Raw genomic sequence first — 23,111 nt, 5'->3', positions numbered from 1 at the left:
TTTCTGTTTACCTGTAATCCAAAAATAAGTATCTGCTAATTTGACCTGCTAACATGTGACAGCATCTTTCCAGGCAAAGAGCAGATGTAGTCCTGAGAGTGAGGCCTTTCTTTTCAGCTCATGTACGGGAAAATTAGGGTTTTCAGTAGAGAAGGAGACAGTTTAGGCCTACTGCATTTGGTACCTTCCGTAGAATGTCAGTATGCCAAGTAATTGGACTCCTCCAGAAAGATCTCAAGAGAATCTGAGTGCCCATTTAAGAGAACTGGAAAAACGTTCAACTTCCAAGCAGCACCCTCATAACTCTGAAATTTGAGAGCATTCTGCAGTCTCTACATTCATTCTCAGGATTTGGAACTGAAGTGCCAAATCATTTTCTCAAACTCTGTAGGAACCCTCATCCACCTACTCACCCATCTACCTGCCCATTTCTTTATCAAATATTTGTTGAGACTACTATGCAGCAAGTATTGTGTTTGGTACTTTGAATCCAGTGGGGAAGAAGAGCAACCAGGGTCTTGTCCTAAGGATGCTTTCCTTCTAAGGGAATTCATGAGTCTTTCCTGCCCTAAATTGTCTAACTGGAAGAAGGGTCAAGGAAAATCTCTGTATGTGTTACTAGAGAACATTGGCACTGCTTGATTCAATGTTGACCAAATTGACTATTTGGATGAGATCCTTATTATGCACAGTGCACATCCAACTTAGATGGAACCATCTAAATTGGAATAATAGACCATTGTGATCTGTGACTCCACGGATGAGATATTGGGTCTCAGACAATCAAAGACAGACTGACTCTCACTTTGAAGCAATGCATCAGGCTTTATAATTAAATTAGATTAGTTGTGAAATTCTTTCTGTGAACCTCAGGACATTCTGCAGGTAACAACTAGAATTATTCCTGTGGAATACTAACAGCCCTGGAAACAGATTAAAGTCACACACAGAATTCTTTAGCCTTGTAAGTACTTGGTGTTAGGAAGAATATGGAAATGACCCAGATCTTGAAACACTGTAAAGACCCTGGGATATATTATCTAAAGGCCAGCAGTCAGTATCCAGGGGTCTTCCACTGTTCCCTCCCCACTTTTTTTTCTTTTGAGATGGAGTCTTACTGTGTCACCCAGTCTGGAGTGCAGTAGCACAATCTCTGCTAACAGCAACCTTCACCTCCTGGATTCAAGCAATTCTTGTGCCTCAGCCTCCTGAGTAGCTGGGATCACAGGCGTGTGCAACCACAGCCGGCTAACTTTTGCCTTTATAGTAGACATGGAGTTTCGCCATGTTGGTCAGGCTGGTCTCAAACTCCTGACCTCAAGCGATCTGCCTGCCTCCACCTCCTAAAGTGCTACAATTACAGGTGTGAGCCACCACGCCCAGCCCAGGTGTGTTCCACAAAAATTAGCCAGGCGTGGTGGCACCTGCCTGTGGTCCCAGCTACTCAGGAGGCTGAGGTGGGAGGATCACTTGAGCCAGGGAGGTGGAGGCTGTAGTGAACTGTAATCACACCAGTGTACTCCAGCCTGGGTGACAAAATGACATTCTGTCTCAAAATAAAAAGAAAAGAAGTTTGATTTTTTTTTGATACTGAGGAAATTATAGCTATAAATAATTAGTGTTAATTCTCAGAAAACTAGTTAAATTGTAAAACTCAAGAGATCATTATAATCAAGTTTAATCATGAAGAGATAGTTACACATGTAGCTCAGTTTCTTTTTTTGTTTGTTTGGTTTTGTTGATGTTGTTTTGAATTCAGAAGCAGCTTTATTTTAAGAATCTCAATTTATAATGAAGGCTCAATTTCTTTAGTCATCATTATGTAAAATAGAATAACATTGCAAAGAAAAATCAAATAAAATATTCAAAATCTCAGGGCTAATATATGATAGAAGCAATACCAAAGGTCATAGGTGGTTTAAACTCTCTAATTATTAACAGAGGTGAGCTTTGTTATAGGGAGATGGATCATTATTAAGTCATCTGTCTGATCTAGAGCCAGCAGCACTATCTAATGATTTCATTCTTGAATTCTTTTTAATATGTAGAATTAGAGATGTTTGAGAAGTGTTTGCTATTTTCTTGATAGTACAGTTTCCTCCTAAATTGCTTATGTTAAGTAAAATAATGTTGCATTGGAAGAAAGTGTATTCCTTAGTAATGCTTCACAATTCCTCATCCTACGATTCAATAAATCATCTTATACCTGTCAGCATGTGTAGCCTAAGATTTATTGCATGGTCCATTGTGTAGCTGATAGCTCCTTGGCCAGAGAGCAATTTCTGAAACTAATTTAATCAAAATGTTTTTATAATACAATGAACTATGGCTTGATGTCTTAAATATGCATTGATGTCTTCAGAACCACATGATTTAATTCTATCCAATTTTGAAATGGAATTAAAACTTGGTTTCATGTGACTTCTGTTATAGTCAGGAAATCTTTGGTTTCATTAATATTATTTATGTACTGTTATTGAGCAAACATTCATTAGTGTCTCTATTTGCACAGCCAACATGCTGCTAGATGATGAGATGTTGTAGGAGAGAAACAACAACAAAAAATACTAGTTCAGTGGAAAGATATAACTGAAAGCTTGGAAGGAGCAGTAGACATGGCAGTTATTGGCCAAAAAGGAATCCAGTTTTGCTGAAGCTGTTGAATGTTCATTTAGCAGGGTGGTGGTAATTATAGCTGCCTTCTACTGTGGAAGTTTTAAACCTATAGTTTTGACTACTTTGCACGCCAACTTGGGAGTTTGAACTTGATCCTTTAAGAGTGGAACCATTTTGGAGTTTTGAGAGTAACGTAAACTTACTGGGAAGATTACATTGATGGCCATGTATGGACCCAATTGGGCAAAAATTAGAGGAATGAAAACCAGTGATTAATGGAAGATTGTTAGAGTGGAAACCTTGGGAAGAAAAGGGAAAACTGAAGTCAAGGGGTCTTTTAAAAAAAAAACGCCCCAAAATCTTTAGAGAGTATTAGACAGAAGACATGAAGAACACGGTGATATCTTTTGTAAAGACAAAGGCCAGGCACGGTGGCTCATGCCTGTAATCTTAGCACTTTGGGAGGCCGACGGGGGGCGGATTGCTTGAGCCCAGGAGTTCAAGACCAGCCTTAGCAACATGGCAAACCCTGTCTCTACCAAAAATACAAAAATTACTCTGGCGTGGTAGCACATGACTGTAGTCCCAGCTACTTGAGGGACTGAGGCAGGAGGATTGCTTGAACCTGGGAGGTCAAGGCTGCAGTGAGCTGAGATCACACCACAACACTCCAGCCTGGGCGGAAAAGTGAGTCCCTGTCTCGATAAAAATAAATAAGATGAGAAGGTGGGGAGAAATTTCAAAGGAACAGATGATGCAGTTAAGAAAGGTGAGTTTAAAATAACAGGAGACCAGCAAAGCTGAAAGTTGGTGTTGAACTGGGAGTGAAAAAACAAAGCTTAGGTCACAGTTGAGATCTGAGATCAAAATCTGAATCTTATAAGGACAGAGGAGGGAGTTAAAGCTATGAAAAAGAATGCCAGTGCTGATTGAATATGAAGCCACTGTTTTATAATAATAGTTTCGATAGAACGCATTCTGGTGGAAAATTCACTTGCAGTCAGAATTGCGCAGTGCTAAAATATGTCATAATAGTAAATGCATTCGATTTGAAAATTTGTTCATTACCTGAATCAGTGACACTCTATTCAAATAAAAACATCACATTGGAGAAATATAACAGTTGTGGAAGGCCAAAAGTCCTCTCTATGATTTACCATCACCATTTAATTATTGAGCTGTCTCTGATGTCATATGACACTGCCTCCCCAGAGCGTCCTATCACAGTCATGGACCAAGGTCATAGACATTTGAAAATCAAATTATAAAAGTCACACACTAAAAAGTCCTGGGAACAAAGTTTAATATGTTTGCTTTCAGCTTTATGTATTTTGTGTCAAGCTGAATTTTGAATTGTGAAGAGATACAGCGACTCCAATCAACGGTGAGTGGGGGGCATTATTTTTTCATCATAAACAGATGAGTTTGGGTCCTCTGCTGGCTGGCTGCCCTCTCCCCCTTTCAACACCACTTAATTTTTTTTAAGAACAACAATTTATAAGTAATTGAGAATACACTGGGGACAACTTCAGCATGACTGCTTTTTTTTTTTTTTTTTAATCAGTGGGCACGTTATGAACATCTGAGTTCTATCTCCAGTTTTATTACAAAAAGCAATTTAGAACTGCCAGTGGGATGGGTTAAAAAGGTGGCTGATCGAGGCACAGCATCCATGCCTGAACCTTCTGTCTGGTTATAAGCATTAGCTTATAACCCCCTTAAACCTTCTCTAGCTCTCTCTTAAGTTCTGCTTCCTGTTCCCCAATAGAGACTAAAGGAAGGCCCAAGAATGGGATGTGATTACAAAGCCTGAGTAAGTAATAAGATCACAAAGTGTCCACAAGAAAGGGCAGGTGGGGAGAGAATGGAAGGTGGGGAAAGAAGCTTACTTCCTACTTACCTTTTCCTCTCTTTCTCTTTTCCTGGGGAAAGGTGCCCAACTATTTGCATTTTTAACCAGCTCCCCAGGTGACTGCTGTGGCTGGGCCAAGCTACATTTTGAGAACTCCTGGTTTACCTTCTAGGTTCTACAGAAAAGATGAGATTTTGCAATTTGTAATTGGTATAACTGGCAAGTCTCCTCCCAATTCTCTGAGTTTCGGACAGTTTTCTCTTACTGAGTTAAAAGCAAATGGCTTGGTTTTTAAAATTTTTTGTAATGCAACATTTATTATTTGGCCTCCGCTTTAGCAACACATTGTATATGTAAAGTCAAATATAGTTCTGGGAACTGAGAGCTAGTTCATTTCCAAAATACAGTGATCCATAAATTGTCTTTAGTCATGTATAAACAAATGAATGCTATTGGGAAAACGCCTTAGTAAAGTTTTTTGTAAAACACTGCCAATCAAATCACTTTCTAGAAAATCTTTTTTTTTTTTTTTCCAGGCAGGTGGCCATCAATCAAAGAAGCAGAATACATGTGTGGTTTTCTTTGTTTTTGTTTTGTTTTGTTTTGTTTTGTTTTGTTGAGACAATGATTCCGTCACCCAGGCTGGAGTGCAGTGACACCATCATGGCTCACTGCAGCCTTGATCTCCTGGGCTCAAGTAATCCTCCCACCTCAGCCTCCCGAGTCACTGGGACTACAGGTGCATGCCACCATGTCCAGCTAATTTTTTATTTATTTATTTATTTATTTATTTGAGACAGTGTCTCCTATGTTGCCCAGGCTGTTCTCAAACTCCTGAACTCAAGTGATCCTCCAGCCTTGGCTTCCCAAAGTTCTGTCACTGTGCCCAGCCTCAGAATACTTTGTTATCACTTTGGCTTCCAAATATTGGGAATATTTTGCAATTTACCTTCAAGACTACATAAGGCTTCAGGGCAATGCTCTTGCCTGAGTTGACCTTTGAAAGCGAGTAGAGCAGTAAATCTGTTCTTTTGTCATCAGATTTTTAAAAAACCAAAAGTTTTTTTCTAAATCTTTAAGCTAATGTTTAAAAATATTGTTGAATTATAAACATCTGTAGTACACTTCTGTTGTGTTTCTGGTAAAAGTAACTACTGTTAAGATCAACAGACCAAATTTGTATAGTACAAATGCTTTGGCAAATTAGAAATTGAGGTGACCTTGCAGTAGTTCTTTTTAGGCACTGGGAATACTTGAATGCAAGAAAGCATTCCCTCATATTTTCAAGTACAAAAAGTCCTCTAAATTCCTTAACAGCAACAGTCAGTGTTTCCGTGCTAAGCACTGTTTTAATAAAGTTTCTGAAATTTTCTATTATAAGATCACATAAATTTATACTTCTGCATACATCTGTATATAATTTTATTCCTGTACTTGTTATATACATATAAGCTTCATTACAAATATATTTTTATTCTGAATAAATCCTAAAGTATAAAGGTAGTAAATTGAATAAATTATTAATTTTTCTTCACCGTATCACGGAACCTGTTTCTCCATTTTGAGCAATGGTTCTCGAACTGGGATGCACATTGGAATCTCCTGGATGGCTTTCACATATCTTACCCCTGAACCTTACCAAGGCAAAGTTATTTTCACTGGTTGGGAAGGGAGTATAGATCCAGGTGATTGCCATGTGTAGCCCAAAATGGGAACTACTCCCCTAGTGGACACTCCTCATCTTCTTTCCTTCCATGATTTCCACATTTCTTTCAACTCAGTCAAAATCATCTTGACTAGACAAAGGCAGCGTCAGTCCTACTAAAGATTGAGAAAATGGCAGAGTAAAGATGATGAAGTCAGGGACAAAGGATGCAATGAATTTTAAGAATTTGAGATTCAAACTTCCTAAAACTTAAGCAAGGGTCTGTTTTTGAAGGTTACTCAGGGCTGAAAAACAATGGCATGCTTTCATATTCTTCTTTGATTCTGTAGGATGTCCCAAATGGGGAATTTTCTTACATAACATTGATTTTGTAAATTCTTAACAGATCATACCCACTTTGGATGGAATGGAATTTTAATCTATTTTTTGAGCCAAAGAGTGTGACCTCCCTTGACCTTAAATATTTTTTTGTACCACACATGTGGGGATATGAGTATTGTGAACACTACAAACCTTTTCTGTGAATGCCCCAAATTCAAGAACAAAGCTGGCCATGTATTGAATTTTAATATTTTTCAGCAGCTGGCCCAGAAAAGGACATTTTCCTCTAAAACCTAAAAAGTTCAGAAGATAAATTTCTATAGAAACAAAGCAAATCATACTTATCTATTCAAAATTATTAGATCAAAGACTTTCAACTATTTTAGCTTCAAATATGTTTAATATATTCAGTTCAACTGACATGAAGTATGTGTGGTGCTGGCTTGGAAAAAGATTTGCTCTTTCCACAGTATCTGAAAAACAAAAATGTCTTTTCATCCATCCAAGACTAAGCATCCACTATGAGACTAATTTGACATTCAGATCTGGTAAAAATGTTTGATGGTATCAGTTAAAACCCTGTTGAAGTAGGAAGACCAGAACATGTTCATTAATGAGTATCTGGCAATGTTATTATCTACTTAAGATGGAAGAAAGGGGGTAAGATCAAAATTATTCGATCCCTGAGTGATGGAAGAAGTAAAGCTTGAAGGAACCTATACAGACAACATGTATGACATCCATCAATATCAGGGGATTTTGTAGACATTAATTATCCACTGCTTTACACCCTCCCCGCCTGCCTTTTAAGCTGTATTTTATGATTGAGAAAAAAAAATACCAGAAAAATAGAAATGAAGGAGATGGCAATCAATGAGCAGCTCCATATCCAGTCTGCACTTAAAAATCAATGCTTTATATGTTTCTTTGCAGAGTGTAAGGAACTGACTAATCCTCGTGCTGTGCCTTCCTTACTCACTTTTGACCAGGTTCTTGCTATAGCAACCTTGATCCAATTGAAGATTGTCATTTCTTACTCTTCCTCAGTTTAAAGCTTCTGCTTCTCTGAACAAAAGACACAAATCAAACAGGAATTTATTCGGTCATTGCATTTTATCCATAATTTAAGGCATTTTTCTTATCACTTTTTTTCTGAGTTAAAATTTATTTTGGTGGTTGACAAAAAGCCTTTAGAATTTTGAGTACCTGAAGGATTGGAATTTGAGGCATCCTCCTACACTCCAATAGTAGTGGGTGGTGAAAATGTTAAGTGAATTGAATTATATTGAAATTTTAAAATGGTTTGGAGCAACAGAAAAAAAAATGTTATATATAAATTAATTAAAAAGTATTTGGACTTTTTTTAGCATCCCCTTGGATACCAGGGATTCTATTCTTTTCTTTTTTCTTTTCTTTTCTCTTTTCCCTTTCCCCTTTCCTTTCCTTCCTTCCTTCCTTTCTTTCTTTTTCTTTCTTTCTTTCTTTCATATTTGGATTACTAAAAAAAGAAAGAATGTTCATTTTTAAATAAGGAGAACAATTTTCTGCAAATGGCCGGATAGGCGATATTTTGGTCTTTCTTTGTAGCTGCAAGTCCTCGGCTTTTCCATTGTACTGTGAAAGCAACAGTAAACAATACTTTATGGCTACAGAAATGTGAGTTTTGTATACTTCTCATGTGTCACAGAATGTTATTCTTTTTATTTAAAAAAAAAATTTTTAATGTAAAAATCATTCTTAGCTGGCAAGACACACAAAAAGAGGCAGCAGGCAAGATTTGACCTGTGGACCAACCATACTTTGCCAATCTCTAGTTTAGGATATTGAGTATCTTCCTGATTTGAAAGTTTTCACTTCAGCAAAAATAATTAACTCCTATTAGTCTGTTTTACAATATTCTCTTCACCATGTAATTCTTAACTGGCAAGTAGATTGCCTCTTTTGTTTTATTTATTTGTTTGTTTGTTTTGTTTTGTTTTGTTTTGTTTTGTTTTGTTTAAGAGACGGGGCCTCTCTGTCCCCCAGGCTGGAGTGTAGTGGTGCAATCACAACTCACTGAAGCACTGAACTCCCAGGCTCAAGCAATCCTTGTGCCTCAGACTCCTGAGTAACTGGGAGTACAGATGTACACCAGCTGTAGTCTACAAATTTAACCTGTACCCAATCCTTGGCTTAATATTAGTTTTTAATTTTTAAAAATGTTTTTATAGAGATAGGGGTCTCACTATGTTGCCCATACTGGTCTTGAACTCCTGGCTTCAAGCAATCCTCCTGCCTTGGCGTCCCAAAGTGTTGGGGTTACAGGTATCAGCCACGGTGCCCAGCCTGTTGCCTCTTTGGATATGCTGTGGCAGCCCAGAGTACTGTCTTGAGAAGGATTCAGAAGTTGAAGAGGGGCAAATGGGCAGAGAGGGCAACAGGAGAGTTGCCCAATTGGACCGTCCACAGCTCTTCTACCTGTGTTATAATCTTACAAAATGCTTCCTTTATGTTCTGCTGATAAAACTTATAGAGTTATTCTTGGAAACATTTTTCTGCAGGCATAAATTTTGCAACTGAGGTCATTGTTCTTAAATTAGATCATTTGAAAGGACTCTAGTAGTACAGCTTCATGTGATATCCATTCTCATAACCAACAAACATATTGATCATTTGCTCACCTCTTATTATCGGCAGAAATGGGGATGGGGAGGAGGAGTGAACAAAAAAGGCCATTCACATCTCTAATACCTGGAAATAACTAGTCGTCGTTGTATCTGCTAAAATTATAACTAAATGAATAGAACTATATTAAGATATCTATTTATCTTCATTAAAATAAAAGCTCTTCTACACCATACACAGTATTTAAAAGTTGTTCTCTGTATGTTATTGACTACCAGGTTAGAAAAATAAACACTGAACTCGTATTGATGGAATTTATAAATATATGGAACAGATTCTGTGGTGTTAATATAGAAATTTCAAATAAAATCTGACAAGGTAAATATTGTATCACATATCAAAATGACTTAAACTGTAGTCCATGGAATACTAGACTTAAATTTATATGCAGATTGTGTTTTATTAGGTTTTTGAAGTTCCCTGGGCGGCCTGTCTTGCCAGGGCATTTGGAAATGGTAGCTATTATAACCAATGAAAAAAGGCATTAAAAAATTAAAACAACGTAAATTACATGTATTTGTGGTCTTCTGAGTCGAACCTGAAGATAGTCTCAGACTCCTGCAATGAATTAAAACAACTTTAGAATTTTAGTTACATATAAAGTATTTATGCTTTTATATAGGTGGCATGTGTTAATATGGGTGTGTTTTCATATTAACGATTGTGATTAAAGTTTCTTAGAAGAAAATATGCATACGGGTTGTGGCACTTGATGTGTCCATATCCTGATCACGCTGGAGTGGTGGTGTTGGGTGTCAGGGCTCCAAACACAGTTGCTGAATGTCACTCTGAATATTATAGAATGAAACAAGTCAGATCTGTGTTTGCCTTGAAAGGTATCCAGACCTAATATTATACTTTAAAGACATTCTGAAGTATTGACTTCGGAATAAGAGCAAGCATTCTTTAAGGCCTGGGCAAACCCAAAAGAAATTACTGAAATCTCCTATTTCAAGCATACATTTTAATAATAGTGGTCAATGACAAGTCATTAATTCCCTGCAACCTGACTCTTAGGTACAGGTCTCCAAAGGCTAAAATTAAGGGCATTTGTCTGCTTCCCTTCCTGTTTGATTGGGTATCACTGTATGTAGAAGTACAAAGCTCATCTGTTAAGTTGGATTTACTATTCTCTGCTGGTGTCCATATCCATGCCTAAAGGCTCATATTGAGATTGGTGTAAAATCAGCTGTCCCATCATGAATTGTTCAATTATCAACTCAAATAAGCCTTACTAAAACCTACCTAACATGAAGGAGGTTGACTGTGGCTCTTTGAAGATGCATCCAAAATGTGTGCATTAAAAACAAAAGTGATAAGAAAAATTAATCACCCTTTTTACGTAAGATAGGTAGGGAAGCCTCATTTTTTAAGCAAAACATGTTTTCTAACTTTGCCATCCACAAATTTGACCTGTACCCAATGTTTGGCTTAATATTAAGAAATTAAATCTGCCCACTGATATCATTGCCTCTTATAAGGACCATTTTGAATTATTTGTATACCTATTCTTCGGTGGTGGTGATGGGAGGGTGGTTAGATGCCACCAAGTCGTAACTTACTAAAACCTTATCCTTGTCGATAATGAGTGTTAGCACATCTTTTCCCCTCACAGAATAAGAGCACTATGAAAAAATCACTTGAGGAAAAGGAAATGAATTAGGGCTGGGAGCAACTTGACTTTGGGTTTAGATAGAACTTGAAATAGATGTATTAGTGAAAGTTGCTATATCATCTCCCCATTTTTATAAATCCCTCTTTGTAAAAATTTGTTCGGTAATATTTGCCTTCCCAGAAATCCTGTGGTCTAGACAGGGTTATATAACATTCCTCAAAAATTCTAAACTCTCAAGGCCCTCTTCTTGGGGTCAGACTCAACTGTACCAATGAGAAATCAGTGCAGAAGACTTCTATTTTTTAGCAAAGCTGAGAGAAGACTTTGTCTTAACAATCTATACTTGTTGTTAAATTAACTAATTAGTTGATTTACTACATTAGATTTCAGAAAGGTTGTTCAATGAATATTCAGTTTTCCATGTTAATTTGAAATATTGAATATTTAAGTGTGTGCAGTGAGAAGGGACTAAGCAATGTTGAGTATACAGCAAGTACTCAATACATACTATAGCTTTATTATACTCTCTTTTTTCTGTTAGAATTTTCTGCTATGTAAATGCATTCCAGGCAAAGGGAAGAGACCGTGCCCAGGCCCAGACCCAGAAACAAGCCTGGATCCATAAAACAGCTTGTTCACAATGGCATAAGCATAGCACAGGAGTGAGAAAAGTAGAGAAAACGAGGTCTGAGTAATACTGACCACTGAAGGAAAGGGAGTGACCCACTCAAACTAACAGATGAGAAGCACTTCATGGATGAGATGACAACAAATAGTAGCATTAGCATTCATTGAGATTTAGGACATTACACAACTTTTCAGAAATACGTATACTTAGTCTAAAACAGGGACCCTCAGTACAGATGGGAATTCTGACAATAATCACATCATGAGAAAGCTGAGCAAATTGGATTCACTGTTTTTGGAAAATGTAATCTTAGGGGGAAATATACTCTTGTAGCTATGTACTACTAAATTGAAAATCTACAGAAGAAATCATTTATGAAATGTGTGGGCATGCTTTTAATTTGGTGGTGGTTTAAATATTTTATGAACTGTATGGGCATGTTTTTAATTTTGTTGTGGTATAAATGCTACAAATTAAGCCTTTTTTTTTTTTATCAGTCTAAACTCCAAACTTGCAAAACAAGCTTTTATTTTATTTAACAAGAAGCGATACAACACATCGTGAGCCAGGTGCTCCTCCAAGGGCTTGCTTGCACGTATCTCCTCCTCTAATCATCTTGACAGCCCCATGAGGAAACTGAGGCATGGCGGTTAAGAACTTGTTGAAGGTCTCAGAGCTAGGATTTCAAACCAGGCAGACTGGCACCTGGCTCTGTGTACTTAACCATTATGCTCCTTAAATTAGAATATCTACGAGTCAAAATCCTGTTTAATTTTCTTGAGATTATTGTGGGTTCTGTCAAGCTAAGCTTTCTGGCCATAAGTAAAAGTGCTTTTAGCATCTTGCACAGAAAGAATTCTTCCTAGAGGTTCATGGAGTGGCATCTATTTCAGACTTATACAAAAGGTATGGGACAAATATCAGTGTTTAACAGAAGCAGATGTTTATCAGCGGCCCAGGCAGTATTATCATTTTGGTTTTTACCTTCTAGACCAGGGGCTTGGCGAACAACCGTTATGGGTCAAATCTCACTCACCACTTGTTTTTGTAAATAAAGTTTCATTGAACACAGTCCTGCCCACTCATTTACATATTATCCATGGTTGCTTTCATGCTAAAACAGCAGCAGAATTGAGTCATCGTGTCCAAGAACATATGGCCAATAAAGCCTAAAATAGTTACTACATGGCCTTTTATAGCAAATTTGCCACCCCCTGTTCTAAACTAGTGAGGTAGCCATCAGCCAGATGTAGCTACCAAGTGTTTGAAATGGGACTGGTTTGAGTTGATATGTGTCATAAGTGTAAAACCTATCAGATTCCAAAGAGTAAAAAGAAAGACAAAAAAGAAGGTAAAATATCTCATCAGTTTTCAAATATTGATGGCACGTGGAAATGACAATTTTATTAATATTAAGTTTACTTGGTTCTACTTTTTTAATGTGACTACTAGAGAAATTTTAAATGTGACCCACATTTGCAGCTCACATTAGGTTGCTATTGAGAGTGCTGATCTAGAGTCTGGAATTTGGAGGATATGTGACCTCTAGAAAAAGCGGAAAGAGGAAAGATGGGGGAAGAGAGAAAACAAGCCCTTACATTTGCAGATGTCTTTCTAATTTGGCTCGTCCTCACAGAAAGGAATACTCAAAAATGGGTTGGGAGTCTATGGAAATGATCATAGATGAGTTCTCCCAGAAGCAGACTCTGACTGAAAATTTGAATTGGGAGGTGATCCAGGAAGCACCTGGAGGGAGAGGGGTTGCAAACAGGGAGGGGAATGAAGAGGAAAGAGGGTTAATGAGCAGGTTGTTGCTGTGGACCCACATGCTCCCTCCCACTGGCGCCCTGTGGGAGATGTTATAGACAGAGGCTCGGAGTGTTTCCACCCAGGAGGTGAGAAAGTTGAGCTGTTTGTCCACCAATTGTCAGTAATTGCCACTTGAGGGCTGCTCCTAGGAGCATCAGCTTCTCCTTACTTTCCCCAGCACCTGCCCTACCTGAAACCAGGTAAGACCCTGGGGTAGAAAGGCACAGACCCTGGGGTGGAAAGACACGGGAGCTTGCAGGCAAAAGCCATGAGCAAGCTGGAGAACAGCACCTGCCAGAGGCACATGGTTGGGCCCTTCTAGTGTCTGGAACTGTGTCCAAACAAAATGTTCTATCTTGTAATTCATAATTTCAACAGACATTCATGTAGTTCCCTGATGAGTGTGTTCATTTTCTCATTCGATCTTAACAAGACTGTAGGTAGGTAGATAGATTTATCATTATCCATACATTATGGATGGGGAAAACTGATCCCAAGACATATGTAGTCATTTGTCCAAGAGAGTCCAGCTGGGATGGTAGCCCCAGTCTCCTCCCTCTGCATATGTGATCACTCATACCTGACTCCTTGGATTTCTACGAAACTTGGCTTGAATAAGGAGATGTCAATATATTGAAGTTATCAAGGTGAGAACAGGAAACTAAAACCAATTTTCTTGTGCTCTGTAGAATTTTTTTAGATATCCATATAGCGGTGTAGAAACTGATATCTACTTAATCCCACAACTTTTACATGTAAAAATATGATCTCTGCTTTGCACAAAGCACAGTCCAAATCGAAAGGTTATGGAACCTGCTGACCAATACAACACAGGATGTTAGTGATGGAATTAATTTCCAGAAAATCTTCAGAGAAGTCCCTGTAGTGAAAGCTTATGGGCGCATGGCTCATCAAGGACAGGATTTTGTTACCTTCCCATTACCCGGGTTCCCTTCAAAAGTACTGTTAGCCCCTTTGGTGCCACTTGGAAACAAGTCTCTCTCCCAGCTTAATTTCCCTTTATTATGCTTCTAACTGACTCGGTAATTCTTTGCAGACTTCAGTAACACTTGTACTATTTAAATTTGAATAACCCCAAAGGATCTGGATAGGTCAATGTGTTTAAACCACAGGCTTTAGTCTATGTATTAGTTGATTAAAAACAGATTTGATGCATGATGTATACTTAATAAAGGGAGGGGGAAGCAAGCAGATGTTTGTAAAATCTGAATGTGTTGGATTGCGTTTCTTTGGCCCTCTTTTGCTGACTAGCTTTAGAAAAGTCATACTCTGACAATTGAACTGTAAACAGTTAGATGATGTATTTGCCTGGAAATTTCCTGCTGTGAAGGGTCAGCCAAAAAGAAAAGTAAAACTATCCCCTAGTATTAACATAGCAAAAAAATTGACAAATATACCTTATAATAGTTATGTCTAAATCAAGGACATTGAAAGAATGGGATGCTTCAAAATCATCCTCTAGTCTCTGACCATTAAGTGAGTAGCAGTTGCAGTTCATGTAATCCAAACAGTAAAGAAAAGTTTGACTTTTGTTGTTGTTGTTGTTGTTGTTAAAAGCAAGTTTTTCTTTGATACAAGCATAAGATCAAGTCGTACCTAAATCACTGTCTAGTTCATTCTCTGACCCTTCAGCCTCTTGTATCCCATTCTTTGTGAGAAAGTTATTTTTCTCCTTTAAAATCGTCATATTTGAAATGTTTTCAGTGTTTCCAAGACAGAATTGAAGATTTCTTGTTGGTTTTCCAGTCCAGATGAAATGTGCACAAAACCTTCCTCTGAATTTTGAACACATGAGAATTACAGATAAAATATTTTAAAATGTATTTTAAAGAATACATAACCAAGTGTAACCATATGTGGAAAGCCTCCAAAGACCAGAAATGAAAGAAAGTGTAGAGTAGTAAGGGAAGACTGACACTGGGCTGCTCCCAAGAAGTGGAGGTGACATGGGGCAATGGGGACTTCAGAAGACACACAGGAGGTTAACATCATATGTGGCAAGAGCCTTATACACCTGGAGGCCAAGACCCCCCCCCCCACCTCCGTTGCATATACTGGACTCAAAGGGAACCTGACATCTTCTCTGAAATTTAAGGCACAGAATTCTCATGGAAGGAAGCAGAGGCACTCAGTCAAACTAGGATCTGTGCCTCTGTCACACAAGAGTGCCCTGTGGAAGCGTCCTCTTTGGGAAAAGAACCTCACACCCTAACCTCAGAATGTGCCCCTCATCTGGTGGGGCTGTGTCATTCCCTACTTAACAGCACAGGGAACAAAGTTTACATAGTATGAGCTGTCAGGCAAAAATTACAAGACAACGACACAATCAGATCCTTGAGAAACATTTAACAAGCACAGGGAAATATGGAATTGCCTTTTCTCAAAAGAGCATAAGAATAAATACGTTTCATTGTCTTGAGATAATGGAGAAGAGGATTGTGTTTTTGTAATAGGAAAAGAAAGAAATTCAGTAAGAAATGGGAGATGTGATACAGAAGCTACTGGAAATGAAAATGTATTCATTAAAAATTTTTTAAAACAGTCAATAGGATAAACATCAGATTAATAAGTTTAACTTGTTTTTAAAATAACCAGAAAGTTTTGCTTCTGGCATATGCATTTTAAGCCGCGGATAAAAGTGGTTCTTTTCCTTAATATACCTTTCTAAATAAAAAATTCAGGGAAGTAGAATGAGCTAAAATTTTTATAAATAAATTTTATAACATAATGAAATATTAACACCTTTATAAACTTGTTTTCAAAATCCCTGAAACTCTCAAAATCCTCTTTCTCAGATGGCATTATACATTTGAGATCTGTTTTCTTCTCCATGAAATTTTCTATTGTTCCAATATCTTTGCCATACTTGTGGAACTACTATCTGCTAAAACACAGTTTCCCTAATCTTTTGCCCTCTCAACCTCTCTGATGTTGGCATATGACTTTGTTCTATTCCTTGCTTATGGAAGATTCTTCCCAATGCTCACTTCTATCTTTCCAAGAAGTTTCCACTGTTGTGCAACAAAAAAACCCCTGGACATCCTTCAAGCCTCAGCTGCAAGACTTGGCCCACTTAGAAACCTTCTACCAGCAGCCATCAACTCTTCCCCTTCTTTTGTTGACAGCATCTTTCTCCCAATGTGTACAGCCGTCTATTTCCTTGCGGACAGGGAGTAGATATTAATATTTTTATTTGGTTTCCCCACTGTCTCTTTCAGAGTTTGGCATAATAAGTACTTGTTATGTGAACACATAAGTAAATGAATGAATAGTATATAAACACATAAGTAAATGAATGAATGGTATAAATCAAACTTGTCCAACATGCAGCCAGCAAAACCACCTGTGGCCCAGAAGTGCTTTGAATGCAGCCCAATACAAATTCGTACACTTTCTTAAAACATTATGAGACTGTTTTGCTATTTTTTTTTTTAGCTCATCAGCTATCATTAGTGTTAGTTATTTTGCGTGGGATCCAAGGCAATTCTTCTTCCAGCGTGGCTGAGGGAAACCAAAAGATTGGACACCCCTGGCAATCAAGAACATGTGAATGAGAAAGTACAGAGAAATCTTAGTGACTCTTACCCAGAATAGAGAGTTACTGTGTTTGAAAATAGGATGAAATAGTCATTCCGGAGAACTTTTAGTTTGATGCTCTAAAAGAATAGGGAATAATTCCAGAGTCTTATGCAGGATAATGAATGGTAAATATAGTATTCACAGAAATTTCATCTGGCATTGATAGACAAAGAATGGAAGCATGAACAATAAAATGTACAATTCTTCTTTAGTATTCATAAAGGATTAATTTCAGGGCCTCTCATAGATACTAAAATCATAGATGCTCAAGTCCCTGATATAAAATGGTCTGTTATTTGCCTATAACCTGATCACATCCTCCTGCATACTTTAAATCACCTCTAGATTACTTGCATTACCTAATACAATGTAAATACTAAGTAAATCGTTGTTATATTCTATTGCTTAGTGAATAATGACAAGAAAAAAGTCTGTACCTGTTCATTATAGATGCAGTCAGCCATTGTTTTCCAAATATTTTTGATCTGCAATTGGTTGAACCCAGGTATGTGGAACCCAGTTGAAATGGAGAGCGAATTCCACTATAACTGACCAAATGTGGGTGTGATGAGGATTTATTATAAATGCCTATAAATGACCATATTGTCAGCAAAAGCTAAACAATCCCTTCCTCCGAGGGATTAGCTTCAGCCTGCCCATAAAAGGATAAATCTGAAAAATCCAATGGTAGTTGATTTGATGTGGGAATATATTCCTTATATTATTGCCAATTCTGATTCAAGTAAAGGGATAGAAGTCCAATTGCCTCCTTTCTCCCTAGGTCATGACCTAGAAATAACCTATAATTAATTATTCTGTTAAATATCCCTGAGTTAGTGCAAGAAGCAGGATCAAAAAGGAAAAGTCTGAGCATGTCTAAAAGTTTTCTTTTAATGCAACTTTTAAAAATCCAGTTTAAATCTATAAGTACTTAAAAATTATGTTGATTTCACTGAGGTTTCTGAAAAATGTATCAGTTTCTTCTGAGTATGAGTAATTTTGTATATCTGAAGTATAAAAGTATGCAGAATAATATTTTTCTTTTTTTTTTTTTTCTTGAACAGCAAAACTTAGAGAGTAACCTCACCAACCTTATTAAGAGGAACACAGAACTGGAGACCCTTTTAGCTAAACTCATCCAAACCTGTCAACATGTTGAGGTGAGTATCTCTCTATTTCTATATGCTATGTTTCATATGAAAACTGCCAGATCAAGGTTTTTATATCCTCATGCTTTATAATTTTAAAACAGGAATCTTTCTTAAAATTAAATATTTTGCAAAAGCCAAAATAAAAGATGGCTGAAATTAAAAGGAATTAGAACTCCAGGAGAATCTCTCCCATCCAGGGCTACCTCCCATTCCCATTATAGCAATCCCTGATCTAGCATCACATACGAATGTTGTAGATTTTAATTACCCTTACAAAGAACAGTTAAAATAGGTATTGTGTTAGTGTACTAGGGTTGCTATAACAACTTACCACAAACTGGGAAAGTATAACACAAGAATAATTTGTTCTCTCAGTCTTGGAAGCCAGAAGTCTGAAATCAAGATTTTGGCAGGGCCACGTTCCTTCTGAAGGTTCTAGGGGAGGATCCTTCCTTGCCTCTTCCCATTTTCTGGTAGTTGCAGGCAATTCTTGGAGTTCCTTGGCTTGCAGCTGCAGCACTCTAACCTCTGTCTCTGTTGTCACATTCTCCTGCTGTGTCTCTGAATTTGTGTCCAAATTTCCTAATTGTTTTAAAGAGCCCACCCGACTCCAGCCTTACCTCACTTTAACTTGATTACATCTGCAAAAACTCTGTTTTCAGGCCAGGCATGGTGTGGCTCACACCCTCTAATTTCAGCACTTTGGGAGGCCAAGGCAGGAGGATCACTTGAGCTCAGGAGACCAGCCTGGGCAACATGGCGAAAACCCATCTCTACTAAAAATTACAAAAAATTAGCCAGGTGTGGGAGCACACACCTGTGACCTGTGACCTCAGCTGCTTGAGAGGCTGAGGTGGGAGGATTACCCAAGCCTGGTAAATCGAGGCTGCAGTGAGCTGAGATTGCACCACTGCACTCCAGCCTAGGCGACAGAGTGAGACCTTGTCTCAAAAAAGAAAGAAACACAGACTCTATTTTCAAATAAGGTCCCAGTCACAGGTACCGGGAGTTAGGACTTGAACATATCATTTTGCGGACACAGTTTGACCCACTGCAGGTGTATACTAATATACACAACTAAGATGTATATTAATGCATCTTGGTTGTCAGATGTGTTTCCATGAAATAAACCACAATTGAAACAATAGCAGAGCATGCAATGACTCTACACTGCATGAGGAAAAAATAGATGCCACTTCCTTTTTGTGATTTTCAAAGTCCTCTTCCATCTTTTCCCAAACTGGCTTTTTTACCACCCCACCCCATGAACTGAAACTAAACAATTGCCATTCACTCCACTTTTAAGCCTTCTGGCCCTTAAGCAAGTGGTTCCCTCTGCCTGGTAGGCCCGTTCCTCTAACCCATGTCTGTTTGTCAGAATGGTCCCTGTGTACCCTCCAAGTCCCAAGTCAAGGGGCACTTCTGTTGTGGATGTTTCTCTGGTTCTCTGAACCAGAGTCATCTCTCCTTTCTCTGAATCACATAACATTTTATGATACCATGTATGTGATTCAGAGAAAGGAGAGATGTCCCCACCCCAATCTCATGTCGAATTGCAATCCCCAGTACTGGAGGTGGGGCCTGGTGGGAGGTGTTTGGGTCATGGCAGTGGATCCCTCATGGCTTGGTGCTGAATTCATAATAGTGAGTGAGTTCTCACAAGATCTGGCTGTTTAAAAGTTTGTGGCACCACCCTCCCCGTCCCTTCTCTCTCTCTCTCTCTCTCTCTCTCTCTCTCCCCCGCCTGGTGCCATGCTTCCTGTACAGCCTGCAGCACAATTGAACCAATTAAACCACTTTTCTTTGTGGTTTAAATTACCCAGTCTCGGGCATTTCTTTTTTTTTTTTTCTTTTCTTTTTTTCCAGGATGGAATTTCACTCCTGTCGACCAGGCTGGAGTGCAATGATTCAATCTTGGCTCACTGCAACCTCCACCTCCTGGGTTCAAGCGGTTCTCCTGCCTCAGCCTCCCGAGTAGCTGGGATTACAGGCGTGTACCAGCATGCAAGGCTAATTTTTGTATTTTTAGTAGAGATGGGGTTTCGCCATGTTGGCCAGGCTCGTCTCCAACTCCTGACCTCAGGTGATCCACCCGCCTTGGCCTCCCAAAGTGCTGGAATTACAGGTGTGAGCCACCTCGCCCGGCCTCAAGTATTTCTTTATAGCAATGCAAGAATAGCAATAACCTTCTCATGGCTTTATCATTCTTTCATGTACCAGTTCCATTTTTCCAACCAGAATGTGAAGTCTTTGAGTATGGGAATCAAATCTAATTCATCTTTGTATCTCATAGACTCTAGTGCAATAATTTTCACACACTAGGAGCTCAGGGAATTTGTTTTAGATGAATTTGCATCATGACACTCCAAATGGTAAATTTTGAACACTATTTGAATGCTCGCAAGTTCAGCTTCCCCAAAATATCTAAAGTTGGAGAAGCAAATTATTTTGAGCATGCATTTAAAATTTTTGACAGTAACTCCATTTTTGCAATAAGAATTTCTTCGAGTCCCTTTGATCATCTAAGCAGTAAGTTTATAGACTCCTATGTGCCTATAACAGTAGATGTACAATGTAGCAAATAGTAATGAAAATTACAATATGTTAGAGAACAATGTACACATACATAACAACATATTTAAAGAATAATAGAGTTGTCAATCAGGTGCTAAGCTAGTAGAGTATGGCATTTATTGATTCTAAGATTCGCATTTGTTTTTACAGACTAGTATCTTTGAAACTGAGCTGCTTAAATGAATGGTGAGACAATTTAATGGGCAATATTTGTTTGTTCCTGCTGGCACACAAAATATAGAGGAGACAGTTGCTGGTATCTTAGATTAGATGGAGTATGGTTTGGGAAGTGGGGATTAAAAGAGAAAAAAACAGTACAATTTTTCTGAAACTTTATGGAAGAGTCAGGACTTGAGCCAGTTCCTGTAGATTTCATAACGATTATTTTTCAATACCCTAGGTATTGAGGTGTCAGCTTATTTATGCAACACAATGGTGTTTGTCGATGATACATTCCTCAGCATAACAGAAATTAGCAAAGATTGCTTTCACAAAGATCCTATCAGTGTAAAAGCATGTCTATGCAAACACTATGCAAACACTGGTGTTTTGGTGGAATGCTTAAAATACTTTTGTGTTTGTAAAGTCTGTGCTTTTACTTACAAGTGCTCCCCTTGTGATTGGAAATTCAAAACTGGTTACTAAGAGAAACACATGAGTTAGCAACTTTTTCCAACTCCAAATTTGTTGTGTTTTCCAAAGATAATATCCAGGGAGATAGAAATTAGGGATGTTCTCATCTCCTACCTAAGTCATCTACTCCAGCTGTTCATCATTTGAGGTGCTGATGGAGGTTATGATAGGTGGAAGAGGGAAAAACATACAAAAGGAAAAAAAAAGGAGGAATTAGAGCAAAACATAAGTGAGAGAGCAGATTAGGACTGTCCAGTGAGCTCACTGGTTCACTCAGTAGACCCCTTGCTTTAAAAGCTACATGATTGCCGGGCGCGGTGGCTCAAGCCTGTAATCCCAGCACTTTGGGAGGCCGAGGCGGGTGGATCACAAGGTCAAGAGATCGAGACCATCCTGGTCAACATTGTGAAACCCCGTCTCTACTAAAAATACAAAAAATTAGCTGGGCGTGGTGGCACGTGCCTATAATCCCAGCTACTCAGGAGGCTGAGGCAGGAGAATTGCCTGAACCCAGGAGGCGGAGGTTGTGGTGAGCCGAGATCGCGCCATTGCACTCCAGCCAGGGTAACAAGAGTGAAACTCCGTCTCAAAAAAAAAAAAAAAAAAAAAAGCTACATGATTGTCAGAGTGGAACCAGTCCATCATCTCATGATGCTGAGATGAAGTTGAGAGTGTGAAGGCAGCAACAGTGGCAGCAGTGTGTTTCAGAGCCCAGACCTTCTGAACCCTCTGTTTAGACTGGATTCTCTTTTGGCAAGCATCTTGCCAGGGAACATGTTGAGCCTCGTTGATTAAACAACATTGGAAATAATAGTAAACAAGCAAAATGTTTTCATTATTACAGGGTAAAGTGAATATGTATTATATGAATAAATGGATGAACAAAATGAAATAATCTGTGTGCCATATTTTATTTTTATGATGTGATGGCATTTGATGTTTAGGACAATAAGAAAGAATTATTTCTCTTCAGTTAAAAAAAAAATTACCTGAGCTTTATGGTAAATCTTATAAATGCTTTATGGATTGGGTGATTATTTCATTCAATTTCAGCTAGTTACTCCTTAAAGCATTAATGTCTGGTTTCCATTATGGCTTGTTGTGATTTCAGGACAAATGCATTTCTCCTAATGCAATATTATTATGGCTTGAATTTACAAGATGCTATTCATCCTAACATGATGTAAAATTGCATTCTAAGACATTCAGTAATTTCAAATGATAGATAAATTGAAGAGATTTACAAGGAGATTTTATTTTTATTTTAATAGATCAGATATTATTTTAGTTGCAATACAGGCTTTTCAAATAAAGCTATTACTGAATTGATTGTAGCAGACTTGCAAATAGACACATGCATGCCATGAGAAGTAATTCTAGACAAGGAATAAAGAATATTCATTCTTTGTTGTTTTTGTATAAATCCTTTGGAATGGAAACACATGTTTATGGGTGAGTAAATTTGGTGTTTGGGAAATTTATTATAGATAAAATGAAAGAATTATTTATGAGTAGAAAAATGATACAGTACTTATTTTTACATTTGTTTTTATTTCTAGTTATTAATATTCTGAAAGCATAATTTTCAAAAGCTGAACACCCAGTTCTCATATGATGATTGAATTAGTCCACATCAAAAATTTATTTAACTTCTTAATGAAGGAACCAGCAAGATGATAAAGCTGCTTCCAAGGAGGATACCAGCAACAGATACATATAAACGTGGGAAGGGGGTAGGAGCGGGAAAAGAATGCCAGACTGGCATAGCTAATTTGGGTACAAAACTGGTTAGTGACCTACAGGGCAATAAAGCTAAAACATTTGGACAAAATAAGTTGCATATTATCAGGTTTCTATAAGTTAACATATAACTTTGTAGAGTCTAAGCCCTAACCACTAGTAAATAGAAAGTCAAACTCTGTTACACCCCAGTCTGGAGAGTTCGATGACCCTGACTTGGTCTGACTTCATGGGACATGCTT

General features: G+C 38.0%; 1 protein-coding gene across 6 annotated transcripts in view; it reads left to right on the top strand.

Annotated features, from left to right (window-relative positions):
• Positions 1–23,111, top strand: part of MID1 (midline 1) — a 374,517-nt gene that overhangs the window by 275,035 nt on the left and 76,371 nt on the right. For all 6 annotated transcript variants that reach the window (XM_074392019.1, XM_074392021.1, XM_003920298.3 and 3 more), the window contains exon 3: positions 17,836–17,931. In XM_074392019.1, coding sequence (XP_074248120.1) covers positions 17,836–17,931 — 96 coding nt within the window. The remainder of the gene's footprint in view (positions 1–17,835; positions 17,932–23,111) is intronic.

Source organism: Saimiri boliviensis, chromosome X (assembly GCF_048565385.1).
Source record: "Saimiri boliviensis isolate mSaiBol1 chromosome X, mSaiBol1.pri, whole genome shotgun sequence".
Taxonomy (NCBI): Eukaryota; Metazoa; Chordata; class Mammalia; order Primates; family Cebidae; genus Saimiri; species Saimiri boliviensis.
This window is presented reverse-complemented; position numbering and strand designations above follow the sequence as displayed.